Source organism: Xiphias gladius, chromosome 3, assembly GCF_016859285.1.
Source record: "Xiphias gladius isolate SHS-SW01 ecotype Sanya breed wild chromosome 3, ASM1685928v1, whole genome shotgun sequence".
Classification (NCBI taxonomy): domain Eukaryota; kingdom Metazoa; phylum Chordata; class Actinopteri; order Istiophoriformes; family Xiphiidae; genus Xiphias; species Xiphias gladius.
In genome coordinates this window covers 21,363,474-21,391,154 of record NC_053402.1, presented here as the reverse complement: position 1 = coordinate 21,391,154, position 27,681 = coordinate 21,363,474, and the positions used below count along the sequence as shown (strand labels likewise).

General features: G+C 40.3%; 1 protein-coding gene across 6 annotated transcripts in view; it reads left to right on the top strand.

Moving 5' to 3' along the window:
- LOC120784792 (speckle type BTB/POZ protein) overlaps positions 1-27,681 on the top strand; it is a 93,911-nt gene that overhangs the window by 48,731 nt on the left and 17,499 nt on the right. For all 6 annotated transcript variants that reach the window (XR_005706496.1, XR_005706493.1, XR_005706497.1 and 3 more), the window contains 3 exons: positions 3,423-3,550; positions 19,347-19,524; positions 26,018-26,073. Coding sequence is in view for 1 of the 6 variants with exons in the window: in XM_040118892.1 (XP_039974826.1) it covers positions 3,423-3,550; positions 19,347-19,524; positions 26,018-26,073 (362 nt within the window). In the remaining 5 variants the exon portion in view is untranslated. The remainder of the gene's footprint in view (positions 1-3,422; positions 3,551-19,346; positions 19,525-26,017; positions 26,074-27,681) is intronic.

The following is a 27,681-nucleotide window of genomic DNA, read 5'->3' as shown; positions in this document are numbered from 1 at the left end:
TGACATTCTTTCTACCAATGTCAATACCATCTGATTATGTAAAGACTGACCAATAGCTTCTACTCTATTAGCCATGCTCCAGTTACCCGCACAGAATGCGTGATCACCTCCATCAGTTACCGAAGGCAACAGACTCTGACAAGCTCACACCCAGAGCTTCAATTAACTGAAACCAAAAAAAAAAAAAAAAAAAATCTCTTGCTACAAAATATAGAAGCAGCCCACTGCAGAAACCTGCTGTAACTAGACTCACTGTCCAACTCACACATAAGCTCACTTAGCCTTTGGCTACAACACAACAAAAACCATTGTCTGTAGGGGAGACTTAACAAGGAGACTATTTGAATACAAAACAGCTTGCTGCACAGGATGATAACTTTCCATCTCTTCTCTCCAAGCTGTCAGAACAGGAGTCTGCAGGGGGGCAGCTGTTTTCTCTGGCAAAAGGAGGAGGAAGGAGTGGATGCCAAGAGACAAGTTACAACCCACCCAACAGCCTCAGAGGAGAGAACCAGCACATTAAGCCAGGGAGAGAAATGATGTGGCCAAGCTGAGAGTACGGGAGTACGGTGTTTGGGGGGGGGGGGGTGAGCTGCCACTGCTGCCTGTATCTATCTCCATTAGTAAATACAGACCATCAGAGGATCCAGACACAGACACACAAACTCTAGTGGGGGGCTCAAGGGGCTGACTGATGCAGATAGGGGGTTTCATCGGACAATGTCAAGCTTTCCAGTCAAATCTACCATCGTAGTACAGCCTACATATCTTGAACTGTATTTATGCCTCTGCACGCATACGCACATACTGTCATGGGTGAGCGCTGAAGAAGTCACACCTCTCTTTCCCTTTCCCCCTAGTTTCATGGTGATTTTTTTTTTTTAAAGCATTCCCTCACACCTCTCCTCACCTCTTCCCCTTGACTTGCTTCCCCCGTCTCTCTCTCCTGCCAACCTCGCTCACCTCCCCTCACACTCGAGGTTATTGTTCCGTACCCAAATTAAACAACTTCACAAAGAGATTCTGTGTCTTGGGGCTTTATCTGGATGTCACATGCTAGGTCTTATCAAACTTGTTTATAGGACACGAAAGAGTGAGTGAAAGTCAGCAGAGAAAGAGCTTCCTCAGACCCTTGAGAGAAATCCAGGTATTAAGTTTATTGCTGTGTGTCTGCCGTCCCATAACCAGTACAGTGTAGGCCACAGAAGTTTGACTTACTTTTCAAACCTACTCGACTTTGGTTGAGAGATCTTTAGTCTAAAAAAACTCAGTGTCTTTTTGGAAACATTGACACTCCCCCTCTGTTACACATAGTGGCAGAGCAATACAGTAGAGTGTTATCAAAAGCAGAGTGCATAGATTTGTAATTTTTATACATTGGCTTGCATGCATTTTTATATATATATGTGTGTGTGTGTGTTTGCATGGTGATTTCTGTCAGCTTCTTTGCGTACACAGTCTGTAGAGGCAGGGGATTACAGTGAAGGAACCACTGCATGAGCAGTAGTGGGAATAACTGCATATGCACTGCACTCCTCCACCAATCCCCTCTTTGGCTGCCTGCTCTCTCAGATCCAAACACGGGATTTGACACAGGATCTTTCAGCAGCATTGACACTTCATCCTGGTGCTTCCCACTGTGAACTGTCAGCAGATCTCCTGTTGGGATCTCTACACAGGAGCAGCCTGAAGAGAAATCAGTTAGAACTGCTGTAGCTGAACACATGTAGTGTGCACATACTGCAGATGTATGAATGTGACAGTTGATGACCTTTTGGAATGTGGCCATTGTGTAGCTTATAGCCAGCTCTTTCAGCTTTTAACAGGAGTCTTCTACTACTGTGTGCCCTTTAACCAGGTTGTCTTTATCATTTTTCATCGTCTGGGCTTAACACATGAATAGATGTATACTTATATATGTGTGTGTGTGTGTGTGTGTGTGTGTGTGTGTGTGTGTGTGTGTGTGTGTGTGTGTGTGTGTGTGTTTGTGCTTTTGAGCGTGTGTGTGTGTGTTTGTGTGTGTGAGATATATATATATATATATATATATATATATATATATATATATATCACACAGACAGATGTGAGATGCTTGCTTCCAGAATTTTCTGGTATTTAAATGAATCCTTTATTCACTTTACCAAAGGTTCAGTTTAACTTCATTATATATACACTGTGTGTGTGTGTGTGTGTGTGTGTGTGTGTGTGTGTGTGTGTGTGTGTGTGTGTGTGTGTGTGTGTGTGTGTGTGTGTGTGTGTGTGTACCATACCATATCATATATATATGTTATGATAAAATGAGCATAGGACAGGCCATTTTGATTTTGGTTTTTCGGATTTTCAGTGTGTTATTTGTGAATTTGCTGCTGGATTGTGATTCAGCTCATTGTCAACACAATCCATACGTCCAGATGCATGTTAACACCCTGTGCATAGGGCACCCTCGGAAGGATCTTGACGCAGCCGCTAAAGAGTTGAAAAGACCTGGAAAATGAATGGGTTTCTAGTGGTTATTTTGTGTGGATTTCATTTTCCTGTATGACCATTTAACCCTTTACAGGACAAGGCACATAAAATCTTAAAACCTTAAGTTATTAACGTTGTCATGTGGTGAGGAATGTCTCTCCTGATAGGAATGGACAGTGTCTCTATACACAGAAAGTTTCTGTCACTGAAGCCCGGCTCGACATTCAGAAATCCCAGAGCAGTGTCCAAGGAAGCATTTTCTTCTCATCAACAAAATGGTAGCTGATGTAATTTCTTCAAAGACTTTTGTTGCATCCCTCCAACAGAGCTCCCATTACTTACTTAATTTACAGAATGTGCCGTGTTTCTTCACCATTGACATTTAACTTTAATTTGCTGTGATCTCTGCAGCAGTCATAGTCCGTAGCCATTATCTTCTGACCTTGTATGGGAATGTGTGACTGTTAGGCATCTGTAGATAGCTGTGACTGCCCCCATATTGTGACTATTGTACACACAAAAACTCCAGCACCTTTCCTGTGTCTTTGTAGTGCAACCGAGTGTTACAGAATCCTTCCTGCCACTGTCAGAGATAATTGGCACTCCATAAACACATGATAATTGGACTGCTTTGATCCCTGCAATTTTCACTTCTTGGCCAAAGAGGAGCAGCAGTTCTGTCTCATGTTTACCACTAGTCTTTATATGGCAGCAAGAGGATAGAGAGAGCGAAAGAAGAAGAGAGAGATTCTGTTTTCTTCTGAAGTGTTAAAAGCTCCCTGTAGGCAATACTTCCTGCACCCAGCCTCTTTCACCATTGTTCCTCCGCTGCTCATGGCCATGACTCATAACAAACGTTCTCTTTCGCACACACATTCACACATGCAAAGCTTAATCATACTGTGAAAGTCTCCAAATAATCTTGTTTCACCTTGTTTATGTGTTTTCTTTTATAGAGAGCCAGAGGGCGTACCGTTTTGTCCAGGGGAAGGACTGGGGTTTCAAAAAGTTCATTAGGAGGGACTTCCTGCTGGACGAGGCCAACGGTCTGCTGCCTGATGACAAACTGACACTTTTCTGTGAGGTAAAGGTTGAGACAGTTCATTCGAACTCAGTTTATTTGTAAAACAGAAAACTCTCTGTTTTAATTTCCAAACTCAAGATCTTTCCAATCGAAATCCATAGTACAGGCTGCACAGTCAAAAACTATAATCCTGATTATATTGCTAGAGCTGCATTATTTTTCATCAAATTAGATATTTCAACATTGCAGACAAATACAGACATCAATGATTAACCTTTAAAACCAAAATTGTGACGATGGATCATACTGATGCTGGATCGTGTTTACATTTGTAGAACTATTTAGATTATCCGAGAATATAATTTTAATAAAATCTGAAAATAATGAATGCTGTTGAAATATCTAAATTTCTTGTTTGTATTGGTGGTTTTGCCTTGGAGTGATCACAACTGTAATTCCTGTTTCACTCATCTTTTTATTCAACACTACCGCTCATTGTATGTCCCTGTTTGTGAATAATGTATGTTTTTATTGGTACTACATAGCCTCTGGGCTTAGAGCTCTCTCTCATCACCAACATACAAGCTGATTGTCATGCAGCCTGCGTGGTGGCTTGGCTCCGATTCCTCTGATCCAAAGCTGGCTGCTGCTCCTCATCGAAAATTCCCTTGTTGTATTTCAGCTGTAACACAGGGGGCAGCAGAGGTCAACTGTCCTCTCTCTCGTTCCCCTCTGCTTCTCGTAATGGAGCCAGGGAGCAGAGAAGAGGTTAAACTTTCTGGATATGTTAATGCCTTAGTTGTAATGCATGCACCCATAAATGTTTAAAAAGCATGGCAGTGGCTGTTTAAAACAATTCTAATTAACCCTGCGGGTATGGAGGAGAGCATGTCTTAAAGTTTTCCCTTTTTGTAGTGAAGCAATGTGCAAGTCTGTTTAAAGTGTTTCCAAACTGGGCTTATTGACAGAGGGGTAGGTGGGGCAGTGCTGCTTCTCCAGAGCCATGTGGGATGTGTGTGTGTGTGTGTGTGTGTGTGTGTGTGTGTGTGTGTGTGTGTGTTTGTGTGGGAGTATCTTACGCATACATTGTGTGTGTTTGTGCTGGCGTGCCTCGTTGGGACGTAATTTTGAGGATGAGACTGTTTGTTGGTGAGAATGAGCTGGAAGAGATAAAGATTAGTTGCCTTTAGAGTCCTCTCATCCACTCTCCTGAAGGGGAGGAGGTAGGGTTGCTGGTTCAACTCCTCGGTGGCTACTTCCTCCCCCATAAATATCTGTTGTACCGTGGTAATTAGCCAGCTGTGCTGATGAACAAGCAAGAAGAGGCAAACTTGATTTATATAGCACATTTTAAGCACAAGCAAAAATCAATGTGCTTAATATAAAAACCCTGTACAATAGATAAAGATGAAACACAAGTAGATAAATAAAAAAGGCAGCAAATCTTTTTCTGTATTTTCTAAGATTTAAATGTAGTCTCAGCTTCTGTGGTCCTAACTTTTCACCAACTGTGTGTGTGGCATGATAACTAAGCTTTACCATTTTTTTAAAACTCAGGAAACATTCAGCAGAATGGCACCAGATGACCTGAGAGGTCTACAAAGTTAATGCTGCTCGTGCAAGTCAGATATGTGATATATAGATGGGCAGCAGTATTTTAAAATCAATTTTAAAACACACTGGAAGGCAGTGTGTTACAGAAATGTTTTGTGTAGAAGATGAGGAGATTGCCAATAGTGAGGTCTGGTAGCGTTTTCCACAAACACGTGGGCAGGACGGTTGGCGGAGTTTGTTACAGGGAGGGGTATGGTGGGTGGATGATGATAAGAAAGTGTGGAGCGGGTGTTTGAATCTTTATTCCTGTTCTTTTTCCATGTGAAAGGGAAGCCCAGTGTTTACCGTCAGAGACCTGGCTCCACTTTCGTCCAGATGGTCCCGTCCTGCATCTGAGAGAACCCCATCGCCCTAGAGCTCAGCTCTCTACCTCTTCCTCTCTTTTCTCATCTCCTCCACTTCCTCTTTTTTCCCTCCATCTTATCTCTCATTCAAACCCAATCTCCTCCTCCTCTTTTCCCTTTTCCTTTCATCTCTTGCTGCCTCCCACTTTGAGCATCACAGTTTCTTGATTTTTTTTTTTCCCTCACTCTACCCTCACCTCTCTCCTGTGTCCCTTGTCTCCCCCTTCTGCTCAGCCTCTGTACATTTGCTTCCTCCATCTTTGCCCTCCTTCGTCACCTGAGTGTCAAAGAGGTGAAAAGGCTATGAGGAGAAGCCAGATCACCGTGGGAGGGGGATACTAGTTCAGCCTCTTCTCCTGACCCTTGTTCCCTGTGCTCAGATCAGTTGCCTCTAGAAACATTAGTAATTCAAATTTAGCATGGGGAATCTGGCTGTATGTCATGTCGGAGAGGGCCTGAACAACATCAGCTGCAACTCTCCCTCTCCCTCTCTCTCTCTCTCCTCTCTCTCTCTCTCTCTCTCTCTCTCTCTCTCTCTCTCTTTGTCTCCATCTCTCTTTGTCTCTACATCCCTGCCAAAGCGCTATAGACACCTGCAGGTATTTAATGAGGAGATAGCTCCCATTAAAGGTACTGCGCTGGCTGTCAAAAGAGAACATGAGAGACAGAGAAACATAAAGAAGGAGGGGAGGCAGGCACAGTGAGAAGAGATTGAAGAGAAGGCCCTTTTCAGGAAAAGTGGGCACGCTGGGTGGCATTGAGTCACCCAGGGGGTGACGAATATACAAAGAAGAAAAAAAACATTATACAGGATTAAACAAAAGAGCAGGATGGTTTGGACTTGATTTTGTTAGAGAAAGAATGTTTTCATGTGGATGAGACATATTTTTACCTTCTTCTCTCACTCCTCCTCTAATAACAGACAGAGGTAAAGGAGGTTAAATCCTCTCTGTCTTTTGCTCACCTCTCTCTTTCCCTGTCAGCGCCGCAGGTAACCTCTTGCTCTAAGGTCAGACTGTTGCTATCTAGCTGTTCATGCTATAGATAATGCAGAGGCTCTGGAAATTTTCCATACCAGACAAGCACATGGGCTCCTATCTCTCCTGGAAAATCTTGACAACTTTGTGCTTTCGTGATTTGCTTGCAGGCAGCGATGACTGGCTAAAGGGAAGAGAAGAGGGTTGTTTTTGGAAGGAAGAAGTTCATGGTGAAACTTATCTGTCAGTCATGTTAAATTGACAGCTGAAAAGCTGGGGAACCCAGTGGTCCACCTTTAGTCGGCCAGAAGTAGAGTCAGAGAGCTGCTGCTGCCGGACACGTGTGGTTTATTTCTCAAAGGAGCCCATCTCTTCCGCTCCAGTCCGCTGTGGCTTCAGGGGCAACATACAGGACAAACTCTGATATTCTCCGTATCCATCAAGCATATACAACGTACGGTATAAACTACTACTCTGCTTTAGCCATTGATATGCTACACTTGATCTGTCTTCATCTCAGCTAACGACATACTGATGTATTGATGTCGACAGAAAAATGGGAAAAAATTCCTGAAAGTGTGAGTGTGATTCACCCCGAGGAAGACGGGTAGGTGGTCTGTATGCGCTTGTCTTGTTTTTAATAATGTAGCCACTATCAAAAAGGCTTTTAAACTTTAGTGCCTTGACTTTCCCCCCTTTTTTGGACATTGATTGTCTACCTGTGCATCAGGAGCACCTTTACTGTTTCACATCGCTGTCAGATTCAAGAGGTGCTTCCTCATATGTGTGTTGTATACTCATATATTATTTTGCCAATAGGGACTCATGTTGGCCTTGCATTAAAATTTCACAAGTGATGACAAAAGGTTACCATTCACTAGTGGGAAATCACTCATGATGATTGGTTAGAAGAGATATTATATGCACTTTTATGTCACATGCAAAGGTTTTGATATTGCTATAAAATACTTGTGTTTGCTAAATTGTGGCCATGTGCATTAAACTTGTGTAATGTAATTGTGAACGGGAAAACATGTAATTTGGGAACAGGAATAGAATGAGAGATCTAAATATCTGTTTGAAAAGCAGCATTCATTTTTTCCCATTGATTTTTTTCTTCCATCTGCAATCAGGCTGAATATTACTCCCCTACAGCAAGCATCACGAGTCATTCCAGAGGAAGAATGACAGTTCATGATGGACTGGATTGGCATTGATTATGCTGTCCTTCCATTCAAGTTGTGAACACTTGAGAAGCACTACATATTTGGCTGCTGTCTGAGTTTACTCATAAATTAAGTAATGGGGGAGATGAGGACAATTTTAACTTGGTGTTTTTTATCAGGTTCTGTAAACATCATTGTGAAGTGCTACAGAGGAAAGAGTTTTTCTTTTACAGATACAGTATCTTCTCATTAAAACAGCACAGGTTTATTCAGGAAGTTAAAGCGTCTTTGTCCCCAGTAATGTGACATATTTCCAACTGAAACAGAGTCGATTTGTGCGATGGGAAGAGCTATTTTGGACCCCCGTGGTTCCAGAAGTGAAAATCCATTCATTTTTCCCAAAGACAATGTAAAATGACTCACAGTTGGAGCACATCTATGTATTGGATCGGCTAAATCATCTAAATGATTAACAGCTGCATTACAAAATATCTGGTTCTTTCATAAAAAGATTTTTGCGGGAGAAGTTAAAACTTCCAAAGTCATTAATGTCGCTGCTAAGGAAGAGTACGGGCTAAAATTTACTGTAGTTACCATATAGCAGTTCACTTTTAGATTCTAATAGACTTCAGCGGCTATGGCACCACATTTAGTTAACAACTGCAACAACAAAGCCTTTGGAATTCCCTACCAATCCAGTTCGCACCTCCGACTGGCTTTTGTCCATAGCAATGGCACTCGGGGTTCATGGGCATTGTAGTAGAATCGAAGTTGAAATAATTTAAACTGGTGACCATAACTTAAAGTTATATGATTTTTACATTATCCGCCAGAGTCCCGTGTTTCTTTATTAAGTAACATTAAGGATTTGTAATGGAATTGAAATCAACATTTTTCCCAATTCAAATCCAGAGACACACACCTCCTACTATTCTGTTAGCTACTGTGACGCACAGTCTAATGGTAAAGTTGGGTCATGTGTAGGTTTTATATGATGAACAGGGTTAGCTGGTTGTCATTAATTAAATTTGATAGCATTAATGTATGGTTATGCCTCAGAGTTCATAATGAGTCATCACACAAATTGTAATGTTTTACAGGCTAAAAGAGGGGAATTGACTTAAAAATGCACAAAAATGGCATATACTTAGCATATAACACGAGTTTACTGAACAGATAACACAAGGACACAGAATCAAAACTTGGAAAATGTTTTTTTAATTTCACTGTGTCTTTAAGATAAAATTACATCTTAGGACAAAAATATTGATTACAATGATTACTGTTGGGAGAAAAAAGAAATTAGTACCTCCTCAGTGGTAACTGTAATGTGTGGGGCAGAATAAGAGACAAAAAGCTGTGCCTACGCATGTTTAGCCATTATTAATGTACTGTATGGTAACCAGTCATGCAGGCTTATGCACCTCTGTGTGAGACACAGAAGGGTGATGAAGAAACGTGTGAGGATCAAAGCCTGTATGTGCAAACTGGAGGATGAGCCAATGCTTTTCTCTTGATTGGTTTATCTTCTGCACATCTTTAATGTGATTTACTGCAATGCATTGCGACTGGCGTCTTGGCCGCTGCTAGCCAGTTGGAGGTCTTTTCTTTAAGGCTCCTCCACCGTGTTCCTCCCGGGGCGAGGTGGCGGTGGGAAAATAAATGAGTGGGGTGCTGATGTTCAGCTGTTTCCTCCTCTTCCTCATGGTGTTAGTGTGGCTTGCCTCTCCTGTCGGTGGGTAAGCACTTTGCCGGGTGACAGCACCCATCCTTCACGGGGCCCTGCCATATGCTGTGCTGCTGTCAGAGGAGACGACTGCAGATGCTCCAGCTGCTCCCTCCCTGCTCACTGAACAACACACACACACACACACACACACACACACACACACACACACACACACACACACACACACACACACACACACACACACACACACACAGCTCTCAGAAAAGGATAAAGAGGCAGAGGTGGGAAGAGACACAGGGAAGAAGGGATGAGGGAGAGGGGATGCATATAGAGGTTTGGTTTTGTGTAGGCAAAAAGGGAAGACAAAAAAACGACTCTTCATTTTTTCTGAAGTGAGGTCAAATATATTTGTGTAATTTTGTTTTTGCCTAACCACAACAAATTAAAAGTGAAAAAGGTAAAATCAGGTTGTTTAAAAAGGGGATTGGAGATCTAATCAATGACAACATAGAAATAAAAATGCTGATTGGGTGCTATACAGGAACAGAATGAGCCAACAGAGTGCGAGCTTGATCCTTCTCTTGCAGTGCCATTTTCACTAGGATTGCTTATTGGCACCCATTTTTGACCCATAAGGGATCCTTTAATTGATTGTGCCTTTGCAACAATTGCACCAACACCTGAATCAACAGGTCTTTTATATCCCATCAAAAGTCCTTTGCTTCTCCCAGAGTAAAGACATCAGAAATTGAAAGAACCGAAAACTTTTCCTGCTTATTTATTTATTTTTTTGTCCAAACATTTCCTTGAAGCACTTTAGATCAGGCCTCAGAATCTCAAAGTTATCGTTTTAGTGTCTGTGATCTTACAGCAGAGAAACAAAACTACTTAAAAACAGACCCAAATGGCTGGTGCTCACAGACGGCATACAGAGGCCCATGCTCACTTCCAGCGGTAATGCTGTGAGTATGTGTGTGTGTGTGTGTGTATGGAAAGCCCATGTTTGAAAGCCTGTGTCTGTGAGCACGTGTGTAAGAACAAGGTTGGCCAGACATAACACACTTGGCTGTGAGTCGGGGCGCAGGCCATGATGGTAGTTCAGCAGCTTGACTTCAAATCATGCATGAAATATACCTCTGTCTGTGCAGATCCATCCAAATACCTCTGTGTCAATAGTAAGCCAACCTGCCTGTCTATGGGCTGAGCCACTGAAATGCAAACAGCGGGGTCCCTCCACACAGCGAATGAAATGGCCACTGTAACACATGAACAGGCACACGCAAGAGAAGCTCAAATTTGATAAAAGGATTGTGACACTCTAGTTAAAGTTTTCAGCTCTCAGCAAAAAGTTACAGAGACTCGTCCTTAGCCTTTCAGTCGTGGTTGATTTGGTGACACCCGTGGTACATAATGCAATCCTGTGGCCTCTTGTTCCTTCATGCCATGAGCAGCCGCAATCTAATTTCATTCTGCACATGGCACAAGGAGTTTTCCACACTACAGCATGGTACAGTTAAGTTGGTTACCTTGTTGAGGAATAGGAGGTGTGAGGCTTGTCATCTGTAGCTCTTCATCTAACAGCTCACTACCACCTGCAACATTTAAATCTGATCTGCATTCAGAAAATGCCCAAAATTAACGAATGAATGAAAATTCCTCTTATTTCCTTACAATAAAAGCCACCCCCTTGTTCTGCCAGTAGGAAATGTTCGGTTTGAATTAGCACTAATTTAATACAGCTCTGACCTGGTGTAAACAGTGAGGCCGATATCGATGGGATCAAATTACTCACTGTAAAGCCGAATTACATGCATGCGTCGTTCATTGTGAATCTCTCATGCGTAGGTAGGTAATTTGAATCGAACGCGGGAATGGGGGACTCCACCATTAAAAATGAAAAATACAATACAACAAAATCTTAAAGTGGCACTCTCAAAGATTTCAAACCCGGTTGATTTGGTGACAACTATAGTTGCTGGTGGTAACAGCAAATGCAGTTTAATACTACAGGTCACAGAATTCTGGGGGCAGCAAAACAAATTATTTTTACATTTTAATAAAGAAGTCAGGAAATATTTGGCCCTTTTTCCATCTTTCTTTGAGAAACCCTGATCTGACTTTATGCTGCACAGAATGAGTCTGCGAACAGCGGGGACACAGTGAAAGGAGTTGGTTACCTCAATGAGAGGTTGGAGGTGTTCAGCCTGTCGCCTGCAGCTCCTCATCTAACAGATTTTGATGAACAAAAGCGGTCAGTGCTAAGCTCACTGACAAACACATTACATTTCCTGTGACTACTTCATAATAAAAGTTTTGCCAGTTAAATGCTTTCAGTGTGAAGCTGCAGCAGTAGGAAATGTTCGGTTTGCATCAGCAGTAACTTAATACAGCATTTGTTTCGAGGAATGTCGCCACAGACACCCAGTTCATAATACTGCAAATATAGAAATATTGCATTACTTTCGTCAGTGGGCCATAGGCTCAGTCACCATCGTGTTACCTCATTTGGTAATAGATAGGGACTTAACAGACATTTATTTAAATGAAAATCTTTTAGATAACCACTTTAAGCATAGCTTTGATAGTTATAGATGTCTGTGTGTTGTCTGTGTTAATAATAATTTGCTTCATATTTAGTTGGATGTTTTTTTGGTGATCACTTGGCAGTCTTTAGTGTTTGATTTGTTGTTTGCTCTTAAGTAACGTGCTGTTCTTTGCTCGGGTATGGTGTCTACAGATGCTCAGACCAACCACTCAGTGGTTAGTGGTTACGTTTTTTCCAAATAAACCAGAAATATAGAACTAATTACCTTTTGTGCGCTAAAGAAAAGACTGTCTAAACACTGTGTTGCCAGGACAACAAAAATAAGAGCTTCCATTTACTCCCTAAGGGTTGAATAAGGAGGTTGAAATATAAAAATTATTAAATTGGATGGAATTAATAGCATGTAATTAAAGAAGATGAGGTTCTAGCTATTGTCTTCCTGTGAATGAAGTGTTTATTTTTGACTTTTGTTTAATAGCTTTGGAATTTGGGAACATGTTTGTTTAATGGTGTCAGGACCAAATCAGATTCTGTTATTACACTCAGTTTTAATCAGTTCAGTGACCTGTTGCAGATGCCAGACGGCTGCTTACTCCGAAGCTTGAATCAGACTCTGTCTCCTAACTAAAATATCCTGATATTGCTTTGAATGTTTTAGATTTTTGTGAACAATGAATACGAAAGGCAGAGGGAGAAAGAGAGCTGCAAAGTGCGTGTGACATCAAGCCTGTTTACTCTGGCTGGCTGGAGAGTGGAGGGGGAGTTGTGCATTATAAAAAGTTGGTGATGAGTTCTGTGCTTTGGGGCTTTAGACAGAAAGTTTAAAGAACCCCAGTCTCTGAAATTGTTATAAATAACAAGTGTTACTGGAGTTACTGGTCACATTTGTCTCATTCCTTAGCTAAAATAAATCTACCTTATGTCTTAAGGTATGATAAAACACGCATTTCCATCCACTGTCTACAGTCTCAACATTTGCCTCAGGTTAAAATGCTATCAAAGTTCCATTTAATATGTAAATACCGGGTGATTAAGTCCTTGATACATTACTGCACAAACTCTAAAATGCTGTTCCCTTTCCGTAATTAACTTTTAATACATTTGTAATGCATTTTTTAAAACATTTGTTTTGTTCCTCACAAGTAGCAACAACATAACTAGCAGTGAATCTACAGACTAATATGGTGTTTGATTTGAAACAGAGTGCAGATATAATACAGATTCTGTTGTAAAAGATAGAAAACGCTTGTTTCACTTGCATTCTATTTTAATTTGTTAATTTTTGAGATTTACCTACAGAGCTCAACAAAAGATTCTCCAATTGCCCCAGGCAACCAGATTTTGGATAACTGCATGAGCCTCTGTATGCCGTCTGACAGCCATTTAGTTTGATGTGGTTGCTCTGTCTGATATAAAAATTGAAAGTAAAGTGTGTCGTAAAAGAGGTTAGCGATAACCTGTCAACAACATTAGTCTATCAGTGTTATTTACATACTACTTCTTCCTTAGGTTAGGGTTAGGGTTAGGCATTCAGTTGTGACGGTTAAGGCCATGGTAATGGGCTATGGGATGCATCACGTTAATGACGGCTCCCCACGCATATAGTAAAACAAGTGTGTGTGTGTGTGTGTGTGTAGCTTAGTTAGATAGTTGTTTATTCCTTAGAAGACTGCCTCAAAAAAGAATTAATTTACACACAAGTTTGTGTATAAATCGGTCATTTGTCACAAAAACACATATTTATATTCTCGTAAGATAATGAGACACTGCGGAATGAGGCAAAGATGGAAACTATTCATTATTTTCCCAGTCAAACAGGTGGTTGTTTTGTTGTTAATCATAACTAATATATATAATGAATGTCAGTATTCGAAAGCTGGTACAGGGTTAGAACTGCAAGTAGAATGCTTTAAAGTTGCTCAAATTTGAACACCATCTATCGACAGTCATGAAAATCTGTGGTAAGGGGACTGGAAGAAACATACATGTGGGACTGACAAATACTGACAGTTTTATGGAGCTAGTAGAGATACCCAGTCATACCGATTGGCGTCTAGTCGGCCAACAGTCAGCAGCAGTACGCCTCAGATTAGAACGGAGCTGGTCCCAAATCAGCTCAGTGAAAATATGCAACGTGCAAATTCAAATAATGTTCATGCAAATGATCTCTTGCCAATTTAGCGGCAAGAAGGAAGCAAGAAGGAAATTACCCTAAAAAAAAACAAACAACAGATTTCCTTTTAAAGTCATACAGCTGCAGCAAGTGGAGTGGTGTAACATGAGGGTGTGGATGTGTGCGCAGTTTGAGGTGGGTATATGTGTGTGTCTGTCCATGGTTCTGTTTGTGTCCCTGATCTCTGACCGTGTTTATGTGTCTGACAATACACAGGACTGACTGAAAAATCAGATTAGGGAGGTAAAAGAACAAGTGTTCCATAACTTAATGTATTTCATTTGATTTGATTTTTTTTTTTTTTTTTTTTTCTTTTTCAAAATATTTCACGCATGGCAAAACACTGTAAATCCATAAACAAACACATAAACAGGCAGAAAAAGATTGATGCATTATGAATAAATCATCTGGGTACCGAAACCCAATATTAACTCTGCGTTGCTTGGAGGGTTGAGAGGGAGCTTATGACAGATCCATCTTGATGTCTGAGGGACTAACTGGGAGGAGAGCACGTTAGCAAGTACTTATCTTGGGAACTTAATTACCAAAACAAATGATGATTGTGGTGATTCAGCAGCAATGATTCTTCATTACTGTTATTCTTTACCTAGGGTTTTATACAGAATGTGTTTCTGTTGGCACCATCTTCATTAACACCACAGGGGATTAAATAAAAGTTGGTCAGTCGTTCAGACAATTGGTCAGTCAGTACAACACTTTGCCGGGAGCTAGATGTCTTCACCACTGCAGGCCGGATTACCAGGAAATTTGTCAAGGATATTTACGGCCCCCAGTGGATTTTTCATAATGACTCAGGTGATCTATTACTTGGAATCTTAAAAAGTAATCTCTGAATTTTCATTTAATTTGCTGTGGAAATTTGTCCCCACGGAAGGAACCCTAATATTTTTGGTGATTGCATCTACATTTCATGTTGTACCAACATTAAGCCAAAATTTCCACTGGTATGCAAGAATTACCAAATGCAAATCACCAGTTTGCCTGTAAAATTTGCTGTGCACCAGTATTATATTACGAAGAAGACAAATCCTTTTCTTTTTGGACACTTTAGGTCAAAGTTCTGATACGTAGATTGACAAGCAAATCCATGCTTCCAAAGGAAAAAAATGACATTCTCTAGCACTTGCTAGCAGATTTTAAAATGATCATTTTACATAAAAAAGTCTACTAAATTAAATGACAAAACGCAGCGTTTGTCCATGCCCCCTAGAATGACACATAGAAGCATTTTCTGACCTGATGCCCCCATCATTTGTCTGTACATCCAAAAACTTCACAGGTCACTATAGGAAAAATAAATCCGTTTTATGGCTTGACGACGAGGTTTGTTTAGGTTTAGGCTCAAAAATAACTTGGTTAATTTCAGGGAAAGATCATGGTTTGGATTAAAATAGCTACTTTGTCAAGGTTAGAGGACTCTCATTGATATTGTTACGATAATAAACACTTGGTTAAGGTCAGGAACAATAGTGGTCATGGTTAAAACGTGAATGTTGACACTTGTTAGGAAATGGGTTTTTCTCTGGTGGACAGTCTCTTTTAGGTTTTTGTCCTCCAGTAATGTAATGGTAGAGAAGTGAACAAAACTACTTGACGATCGTCAGAAAGCAAGCAACCATCAGTACTAAAAATAAGTAAATGCCTTGGGGAAAATTGTATTAAAAATTTGCTATTTTAATACAAGCTATGAATTTCACTGTGTACAATAAATTAATGTCATAAATTTGGGTTATTTTTGCCAGTTTGAAGGGAATTCTGATCGACTACATGCCTGTCCATGCATCCAGTATTAGAAGGAGTGTTTGGAAGAGGGGGGTACAAGGAGAAGGAGAAGGAGGTTGACAGTGACTGAAGATGACAGCTAATGGCGTGAAGACTGTCAGGGCAGCCATAGTGTCTAAATAACCAGGTGCTGCAATTTAGTTTCTGCCTGGTTAAACAGTGGAATAATTGGTCAAGTTAGCCAGTAATTAGACCGGCTCTACCATGCTGCGTCTGAGAGCCCAGCGACGGCTCCACCATGCTAATTGGGCTATTTATACCGAGACACATGGACCAGGCTCACTGGCTTCCTTTCCAATTCGCTTTTCAGCACTTGTTTATTTTTTTAGTGTGTACTCAGGACACAGGGCTGGACACACCACCCTCCTCCTCCTCCTCCTCCCCCCCCTCTCCTAATGCCATTTTTCATTCCAACTTGCACTTACTGAACGTCTGTCCACTGTCTCTTTGTCCATCTGTCTGTCTTTCCCTTCTGTTTTTCTCTCACTGTTGTTTTTACTCCCTCGCCTCCCTTATACACAGCAGCTCCCTTTCTCCCAGACTTTCTGTATTGCTAAGCAGTGTTTTATGAATACCAGTGTCTGTGTGCAGGACTCTCTCTTCCTAAAGTGAATTTGTGTGTGTGAGCATTCCTCTGTGAGTGTGTGGAGATGGATGTACGTCTTTCAGTCAGACCTGCATCCTCCTGGAGTGTGATTAATACCCCCCCCCATACACACACACACACACACACACACAAAGGAATACTTTGAATGCTCCTTTCTTCAAAAAAAAGTCACATTTCCGTCTCACTGTGCGCCTGTATTTTCTGTTCCAGAAATGAGCTGCTGCCTATGAGAGGCTGTCTCCAACTATAGATCCCACCAATAGCTCACTCACACCTCCGTCCCTCTTTGTGTATGATGGCCTCTCTCTATTCTGTCTGCCCGTCGCTTGGTATCTCTGCATCTGTATTCTCTCTGCCTTTTATTATTCCTATATCTTCCCCTCTCCTCCTTTTTCTCACTCTTCTCTTCTGTTTTATTATCTTTCCCTTTCCCTTTCTCTCTGTCTTTCTGTCCCCTTCAGGGTAACCCTTAAACCTCCATCAGGAACAAACAAGGCTCCTTGACATTCAATTTCCTGCTTGCCAGGCACTTCTCTATTGTATGTGCTTCTCCTGCTTTTCTAGGACTCTTTTTGTGCGAGTTGAATAGGTGGATGGATGTGGCTTTGGACCAATTGGAGAGGAGGGAATTTGGCCGGTTTTTCGGGGGTGGTTTGGGTGTCAGTGCCTGGCTAAAGCTTTAACAGCGAGGTGACTTTGCAGGGATGTTGTGGGGATTTTCAGTCCTTTCTCGACAATAGTATCCTGAATGTGTTCAGGAGCTGTCAGCAATGAAAACAGGGAACAAAGATTTTCTGACAAAGTCGTAATGCGTAGAATGTAATTAAAAACCAATGAAACTGTTTGATAATGTTATACAATTTCTTGTAATAATGTGCTGCAGTGCAAAAACATCTTTACATTTTTTTTTTTTTGTCTTTAGAAATCCTATTTATAACATATTGTTAGACTTGGGCATAACATTAAATTATCACTTTAATTAGGCTGAAAATATTACAAATGAGAATCTATAAAAGTCTGAAGATGTCAACAAAAACATTTTAAATAAACTTTGTCACAAACAAACATTGTCATAAATAACAGAGGCTTCACCTTATTAAAAGCTAGATTGTTATAATGTAATTAAATATTACATTTGTCAGGAAAGAAATGAAAACAGAATCAGTTATTATCCAGCAAGATTTTACTGCAGGTGTCATAACACATTTGACATTTTGAAAAATTAGTCCTCATTTTTCAGTTGTCATGACTACAGTCTGATGTGTTACTGGACAAAAAACGACTACATCAGCTACATCGAGTTATGAAGCAGACAGCATATTTTTCTTCTCTTTAAAGTCTTATTTACACATAAGGACCGTTTAAAAATACATCACAGTATAATAAAACAGTGCATGCTGGGGAGTGAGCTAACAACCTGACATTGTTTCCAAAGAACTTGATGTGATGACCTCACCTGGGCAGGTAGAACACGGCCATTTTTTAAGATCTGAAATGGTTCTACATCTGAAGAAGAGCAGTGCGCACAACTTTCTCACTTTGTATTGTATTGTATTAAATAAGTTGTCAGGACTCAGTTGTTTTTGCTGAAACAAGAGACAAGCATAGTTTGTTGCAAGGACTGAAGATTTTACTTTAAATTCTGTAAATTGATAAATCTAAGCCTGACTAACTTTAAATTCTTATTTATACCAAACACTATAAGTTGCTGTTGCTGTACAGTGCACCATAATTGGACTCCAGTTTCTAAATCTATTTGCCAGCACCCATATAAGACTGGACAACATAATTTTAAGCTTGCTGATTGGATGGTTCTCACTACAATGCCAGTTGTTGTTCTCTTCTTTTCAAAGTTGCTAAAGATCACAGTGGTACACCTTTGGCTTTTTTTCATTGAACCAGAAACTTTTCAGAGCAGATGGTCATTGTTTGTACTTGTAGAGTCAACCAAGAGAATTTCATGTCCAACTAAGAAATTGAAATACCTCAACAAGCCATCGTCAAAGATTGTTAATGGCAAAATCAATAGGACCTTTATTGAGGGAACCTTGATCGCTCAGTACAACTCTCTGTACTTCAGTACTCTATTAACGCCAACCGTCAGGGAACACACCAGAGTTTACTCTTCACCAGAATCAGTGTAATGCATTTCCTTATGCCACGTCTATTACAAGTTGCAACCAACTAAACAGCGTTTTATTTAAACTATGTTCTCGACCAGGCTATAGCTAACTGATCTATGGTTTGATTAGATGGTACAGCAGGCAGGTAAAAAACTGCAAGTCCGTCAATGCAGGAAGTCGGAAATTACTTAGTATATTAGTGTGTGCGCGACTATGTGGTTGTATATTTGTGTTCATGATCCCGCTCGTGTGTATGTGTGTGTGTGTGCGTGTGTGTGTGTTTGCAGTGAGTCCTGTTGAGAGATAAATGAGTCAGGTTGACAGTGTCTGGAACAGGTGGTGAAGTCAGCAGGGAAGACATACAGACAACTCTCATGCGCACACACACACACAAACAGAGACACACACACACACACACACAACCAATTTGACTTCAATGCCGATTTTCTGGCTTGTTTGAGATTGTAGCCAGTCTGATTGGCTAAAGAAGGAAGAAAAGGTTGACTTTGAATAGCCCCCCACATTGAGTGGCTGATATATTGATTACAGAGGCAGAGAACCCACATTAATCATTCACAGCATGTTTGATTGACTGATTTATTGTCTTTTTATGAACATTACATGCTATTTATTAGCCTCCGTGTGAACCAGCAAGTGTGTTAAAGGAACAATTCACCCTAGAATTATAACTGTGTGTATGTAAGAACTTGCATCTATAAAACGACACTAAAACTACAACTACAACAGACCAGCCAATAACACAAATGAATTCACGAATTGTACTTACGTATTCTGTATGTGTGTGTGTTTCCAGGTGAGTGTGGTTCAGGACTCTGTGAACATCTCGGGCCAGAACACAATGAATATGGTGAAAGTTCCTGACTGCAGGCTGGCTGAGGAGCTCGGAGATTTGTGGGAAAACTCGAGATTCACCGACTGCTCCCTGTGTGTGGCTGGTCAGAAATTCCAGGCGCACAAAGCCATCTTGGCAGGTGAGGATATCCTTTCGTTCATCACATCTCGAAAAGGAGAGGGATACAACCTTTTTACTTCAGGTTCGGGTGCTAAAAACCCACATGGAAACTTGGTATCAGGCAACAGGCTGCCTGTTTTCTGATTTTTATGAAAATGAAATACTTTTAATTCAGTTTAGTGAATGATATATAAATGAAAACAATAAAGACTTTCATCATTCAAGTCATTGTGTGACCATAATTCTTGACGAGGTAGGACACAGCAATATTCTGTACGTTTTAATGTCTCTTTTGCAGTAAAACATGAACCCAGAAGTGTTACTAAGTCTGTCCGTTGAGTGTAAAAAAACACTGTTCAGGAGCAAGCAATGGGCACAGGATACTTCTGTTCTCATGTCTTGGTAAATTCAAAGGAATTTAAACATGTGAACAAGATGTTGCATGTAACTGTCATGTTATGCTGACAGTTATTCCCATGCACACAGCATCATTAATGGAGCAGTATATGCAGTAATAGAGATGTTAACTACAGTACTGTAGTGGTATACGGTTTACTTTATGGCTGCGACTAATGATTATTTTCACTATTGATTAATTATTTGTGTTTGGTAAAATGTCAGAATAGAGTGAAAACCGCCCAGTCCAACTTCCCAGAGCCCAAGATGACATCTTCAAGCTGCTTTTGAATGACTAATATCCCAAAAACCAAAAACGTTCAAAACAATCCTCACATTTTTCTACATAATTTACCAAGATGAATGTTGATGATTGGTGTTAGTGATAGTGGTAATTGGTGATGAGGATTTATTGACTAACATAAAGTTTTTTATTTGTCACATAGAGAAACAATCTGTGTAGTGAAATGCAGGGTGGCATACTCTTAAAGCTGTGCTAAAAGATTAGTGTGCAATAAATAATGTTAATAAGAGTAAGAGTAAAAATGAAAATTAGAAAAAGGAAATATAATAGATAAAAGAGAAAGAAAAAAATTTTAAATATACGTATGTAATATAGGTATTAACATCCATTGGACACCTGTTGTACAATGGTGTAAGTAGGCTGTGTAATATTTCAGTATATAAAAATGTAAATGAACATATGTACTGTGTGTCATAATTATAAGGTTCCATAATAACAGTGCTCAGAGTTTTAGCGCTACATCACTTCCAAACTAATGTACGTGGTGGAGTTCATGTCATTATTCATGGTGGAGTTTTTCATTATAATCCTGGGTTTTCTTTTCAGAGCTTTAGTTTCGGTCTAAATTCAATTTCAGATGCTTTTCCACTGTGACAAGAATTAAATTCCGGAGGAAATACTCCATCAAATTTTTAATTTTAATGAATAATTTTGCTTGCCAAAGGGATGGTTAAATTTGAATACATTGAATATCCATACAGGAATCAGCTATTGACACCTTCAGCACCTGTGGGAGGAATCCATATTGATCAAACGCGGTTACGTAGACACTCACATAAACAAACGTGATGCATTTTGGACAACTTGTTACAGATATTGGCACTTTGATGATAGCCAGCATCAGACAGTGAAAAGTTTAAGGAAGTGATGAACTGTGTCTCTGTGGAGCCAAGGAGAGGCTGTTCATTATTGGATTTGTTGAGATGTGTGTGTGAGGAGGCATTTTAATTATGTGCTGCTGTGGTTTGGGGTCTTCCCCTCTCTCTCTCTCTCTCTCTCTCTCTCTCTCTCTCTCTCTCTCTCTCTCTCTCTCTCTCTCTCCCCCCCTCTTTCTCTCTTTTCCTCTTTCTCTCTCTGCCCTACTTGGTCCAGATGACGTCCCTCCTCCTCGTTATTCCCCCTGTCGGCCGTTCCATGACAACTCTCCTGGCCGTTAATCGCTGTGGAGACGGACAGAGAGAGATCAAACGCAGGAGGGAGAGCATTTTAAATTGGCTCCACGTTGGCCATAGAATCTTTATACCACCCAGTCTTTCTCTCTTTCTGTCTCCTACCTTCTTTTTATTTCCTCTTTTCTATCTCTCCTACCTTTTCTCAATATCCATCCTTTCCCTTTCATGTTCCCCTTTTCCATTCTTTCTTCCCCTCTGTTTTCTTTCTTTTTTCACTGTTTCCCTGCCTCCTGTCTTGAGTTTTCTCCACATATCCCTCTGTTATTTGTCTTCCTGTCAGTCTTTACTATTTTTTCTCTTTTTCTCCTCTCAAATTTGCTCTGATCCTTTTACTCCACATCCCTGTCAACTGCTCTCTTCCTCCGACTTTCTCTCTCCTCTCCCTCCTTTCATTTTTCTGTGACCCTCCCTCGCTCTCTCTGCCTTTCTCTCATCCACCCCTTCCCTTGTTGCTGCAGTATGAGCTCACCAGTACTGAGCTGCACCAGACAGACTTAATGTAGGCTTGTCCCCACAGTCCTACCTGTGCATTCAGGGCTAAGTTCAGTTTTAGTGCAAATATTTAGGATACACTGTATCTCTAAGTTAGCTTCAGGACCAGAGCATTAATGAACTAGAAGATGCGCGCAGTAGAGACCTCTGCATAGGCCTATGTCAAACAACATACGACAGACTTCAGGGAAAAAAAATTCAAATTCATACTAACTGAGCTGGATTTGCCCAAAAAATGTTATGAGTTCTTCCCTGGCCTATGCCCCATCCCTCCGACAAGTTTGGCGCAAATTGGTTCAGTACTTTCTGCGTAATTCTGCTGACAAATAAACGAACAAACAAACCAACAAACAAAAAAGATTCGGATGAAAACATAACTTCCTTAGCAGTGGTAATAACGACACAAACTTTTGCTGACTTTACCTGATATGTGAGGAAAGGATTGGTACCAACAACATGTCCCTGTTTCTGACCTATGACTTTCTTGCAGTTGTTTGGGATGCTATATAATTGTAGGTAAAGGAAATCAACCAAGCACCTACAGTAAATCTGGTTGTCTTTGACTGCTGGATATCCTTTAATCTGGATAATAGGATCTTCAAAGACAACCAAACTCCCTCTTTTTAGTTCTCATGTAAAGTAGATTTATATTTTTTTATAAAAGCAAAATCTTCATCACCGGTGAACAGTTTTCACAAATCAACTGTCCTAAAACCTAAGTTGTCTGGCCTCCTTCCCTCACCTCCCGTGTAAACAAAACAATTCACCTCCTGAGAGGAGAGAAGTGTGTAAAAGTTATTTAACGGGTCCCCCAAACAAGCCTGACAGTTGTATAGATAATTAACCATCATTTCAATTTTTCAAGCTTGAACAGCTTAATCTTCTAACTGCTAGCCTATACCCTATGCTATATATAGCATATACTGGTGGTCAAATCTGTTACACAATCATAAAAATAAAAGGAAACACAACCTTTCTTACCTAAAAATATCTGGACAACTCAATTGATTTACGTGAAAACATTCACCGAATGTTAAGGTCCTGGTTGAAATTACTGGCATCCCTGAATTGTAATTACATAATTTAGAACATCTTCAGAAATAAATGCAAATTAACCAATTTTGTATCATAAAAATATTACAATAATATTTCCAAGGTTACTGAACAAAAGAAAATGAAAAAACTGCACTTGCATAATAGTGAAATAATACAAACACAAAATGTACCCCAGAAACAGTTACTGGCAACCTTCACTAATATTTGGTTGCAGAACCTATGGCAACAATGACGGCCTCTAAACGTTTCTTGTAGCCATCTAGAAGCTCCTTGCACCTGTCTGCTGGTAGTTTCTGCCACTCTTCCAATGCCACGCGTTCAAGCTGTTTTAAGTTTGCAGGAGTGCTTTTTGCAATGGCAGATTTCAGCTCTCTCCAGGGGTTTTCAATGGGATTTAGGTCAGGAGTCATTGTTGGCCAATTTAAACAGTCCATCTTTTTCTTTCCACCATTCTTTTGTGCTGCTGGAGGTTTGCTTTGGGTCGTTGTCCTGCTGAAAGACCCGAGACCTCGCCTCAAACCTAGTTTCCTGACACTGGATAACACATTTTGCTCTAAAATGCCTTGATAGTCTTCTGATTTCATCATTCATTTGATACATTCAGTGCCTCTAGTACCAGAGGCAGCAAAGCAGCCCCACAGCACAATTGAACCTCCACCATGTTTTACTGTAGGTAGGGTGTGCTTTTCCTTCTGGGCTTAATTTTATCGCCAATAAACAAACTGATGCACTGCATTTCCAGAGAGCTCTACTTTGGTTTCATGTGTCCATAGAGCATTATCCCAGAAAGACTGTGGTGTATCTATGAGAGTTTTTGCAAACATTAGTCTTTCCTTTTTCTGCCTTTCTTTCAATAGTGGTGCCCTCCTTGACCAAGCCCTTGGAGCCTTACCTGGTTTAGTGTGCGGTATGGTACGGGCTGAAACTACCGCTCCATATTGCTCCAGGTCAGCCTGAAGCTCTTTAGATGTCTTGTGTGGTGTTTTTTACACAATTCCCACCAACCTTTGCAGACTTCTCTCATTGAGTTTCTTCTTAGCACCACGTCCTTGAAACGTCTTGATAACATTACAAACTGTTGAAACGGGGATTTCAAGATCTTTGGCGATCGCCTTGTAGCCTTTGAAATTATTATATTTTTTTTAAATGAGCATATCTGATGCTCTCAGACAGCTCTCTTGTCTTTGCCTTTGTGAAGACAAAACTGGAAACAATCAGCTCCCTTTTATGCAGTAAAACCATCATTCATTGGTACATTCAGGTCACGTGAAAACTGAAAAGATTTAAAATTTTGTTTGAGAAGCCAATTTAAATTCATCAAAAGGGTGCCAATAATTGCGTACATTTCATCTCTATTTTTTGTTTCACTATATGAAAGCATTTTTTTTGTCGTTGTTCAGTAACTTTGGACATTTTATTAAATATTCAGATCATACAAAATTGGTCAATCTGCATTTATTTCTGAACATACTCTAAATTCTGTACTTATAATTCAGGGGTGCCAATAATTTCACCCAGGACTGTAACTGTTCACGTCCAGTGTTTTTGCTTCTCTTTGGTAAAATTTGGGGATACGAAGAGGTTCAACTTTTGCCATTTTGTTTCTGGCCAAACCTTGTACTGTTTTACGTTGACCCTAGGCCACAGCATATCATAAAGCCACGCTGAATGATGTGGGACCTGATGTTAGTTGTTTATTTAGTTGAAGACTTTAGTTACTACTGAAGCAGCAGCTGCTGACATTTTAACCACCATGATACATTATTAACTTACTCATTCACTCAATGACTCACGCTCACATTTTGCTTTTATTATCAGTGTTATACTTACTTATAGCTTTTGCAGAGTTGATGGATGACACCATGTTTCCAAATGAGTAATTAAATGGGTAGCTAGCTCTGCAGTTAATAACTCATTATTAAGTTCTTAAACTAATTAGCATATCACTGACTTTGACACACACTTAATAATGTGTTAAACATTTGTTAAATTTTAATCAGTAGTTAATTAAGCATTTATGAGTAAACAATAATGTAAATTGTTACCCAGTGAGCACATCATCAAACAAAGTGAACCATATCAAAAGAAGACGCAACTGGTTGACATGTGATTCTTAGTAAAGGCCAAGCTCTAACCTTTGTAGAGACACATTCTTCCTCTGCTGGCATACAATCGACTGGTAATCGAGTTCAGCCTCAGCTCCTTCTGTGAGGTTCAGCATCAGCCCATGCCGAAACTAACCGCTGTCACGGCCGGGATGATAAGAGAGAAAATACACGGTTTCGTTGCCTTAAGCAGAACTACGGGTACAAAATGTGGTGATTATTTTAAGCATGCAGAATTATCATACAGCAATCATTTCAGGCAACAGAAATGGAGCGCTGCAGTTGGATCAGACACCTAGCATCGTCGGTCTGTGCTGGAGATTAAACGTGACCTCTCCAGCTGGGGTCACGTGGGTGATAATAAGAGAGAAAACATACTGTGTTTAGCCTTCAAAGCAGTGCAGTAAGTTTAATGTTCAGCCCATCTCTGTTGTGATCAAAACAAAAATACTACAATCATCCATGTGTCCCTTTTGTATCAACAGCTCCAGAACCTTGGAGTCACTGTTTCAGTTTTATTTTAACTGTGATTTATTTTTTTCCTGTATTTACTTTGAATATTATAAAATATGTAAAGTCTGCTTTGCAAAATTGATACAGCTAAATCTGGGTGAAAATTTGATTACAAAAATACCAGCCATTTGCATTGCAAACACTCAGTTTAACCATTTTCTTTTCCTTTGAAGGACTTTTACTTTGGTCCTTTTACTCCTCATGTTCTGTGAACGGAGGCATAGTCTGAACTGTCCTCGTAAAAACTGGCTAAACAAACCTGAGAGGTCGTCATGAGTCTGTCAGCAGGAAGGAGCTGCAGTCGACTTTTTCCACATCACGCCTCTATTGCTGTCACTGCTGTCCGTCATCCCCCTCACTCTGCTCTGGCCCCTGTGGCAGGCTGTTAACGGACATCAGAGACCTCACCATGTATCGACGTTACACACAATGATAAAACCCTCTCTATATCTTCTGCTTCTCTCTCTGTCTCAGCACGCTCGCCGGTGTTCAGTGCAATGTTTGAGCACGAGATGGAGGAGAGTAAGAAGGTGAGTTTGGCACTTGACTGTGTTTTTCCTTTTCCCTCAGTGGCACGTTGAATGTCTATAGTTTAGTCTTTCTCTCTGTTGCGTCAGGAAGTGCTAACCTCTCAGAAAGTGTGTCTGCACGTGTTCCTTCATGTCTTGTTGACTGCAACTCTATTACCTGGTGTCCTTAAAACCACTCTGTGCCGAATTTTTATGTGATGTGTTGGACTTCTAAATTATTCTGAAGGCATAAGGTGTTGTTTGTAGACAAAATGAAACAACACCACTGAAAATTAGTCCAGTCTGTGGTGCATTTCACTCAGTCATCTCACTGTTTCCAGGATGAAATTGTAGTGGGAGGACAGACTCGGTGTGCATTGCCTTCTGCCATGGTGCCTTTTTTCTCCAGATTCAACACTAGAGCTGCCTAATACTGGACGTTTGAGGCTGATACCAATATCAATATTTGAGACTTAAAAAAAAATGTAATTATAGACAATATTTGTTTTCGACCACAAGCATTTAGCCACAATATCTCTAATAAGGACTACTTAAATTTCGTGTCCACAATATGTACTGAGCAAGACACTTTACAGTTGACAGTTTTTACATCATGTCTAACATATCTTTAGCCTTTCTGTACTGCATTTCTCATTAAAGGCCGGCCACACCAGCATTTAAAACTGTGAAATTTTGGGACAAAATCTGTTCATTCAAATGGAATTACAGGAGTCAGTGGATTTGCTTGTGGGGTCGATTTTAAATCAAGTTCAACCGTAGTTAACTTTGACACGCAACTTTACGTTGTTGAACAGTAGCGAGCTGACATGACAGGCCTGACCTTTGAGGGAAAGGAGAGACAGAGAGTCCAAAATGTAGGAAGCAATTGTATCATATTAGCTGTTTTGCACCGTCTACATTTATTTAACTCCTCTCTCTCGCAGTATAAAGTGCTCCATAAAAAGTTATAAACAGTTATGATTCAAGAATTGATGGCACAAAAACGTCTTTTGAATGAATTGTGTGAACTGGCTAATTGGCGGTTAGGAAGCTTGTTAGCTCACTTTTTGCCCGATCAATAACTTTATTGAATAAAATGCTGTACAATCTTGAGATTAAAAGCCATAGGGGAGTAAACAGCCCAAACACATAAAATAGGAAGCAGAGAGATTGGGGATCTTTTGTGACTGACAAGCGTTAACACGTTCCTGGGCGGTTCGCATGTTAGCAGTTAGCTCAGCAGCTACGCTAGTTTACCAGCTACAGTCACTACATCACCAAACGTCTGGAACTAAATATCTGCGTAGTGGATGATTTCAGCTTTGCCACTTCCTGATATGACCAAGGCTTTACAACTTGGCTGACATACTGTACATGCCAGCGCTAATATATCTCTGATAAGAAAATATTGGCTGATGATTTTAGCCCGGCTGATTTATTGGCCTGGCGCTATCCCACGCATGGTGGCTTGAAACTATCTGCCAAAGTATTAGAAACATAGCAAAAACGTTTGAGAATTTAAATGTGCAAACTTAAAATGTAAGTAAAAGCAACCACAAGGTATTTTGTCTCCATGCAGTGGTTGATTTTCACTTTATGTCCAGTTTAATAGAGAACTGGGTAGAACAA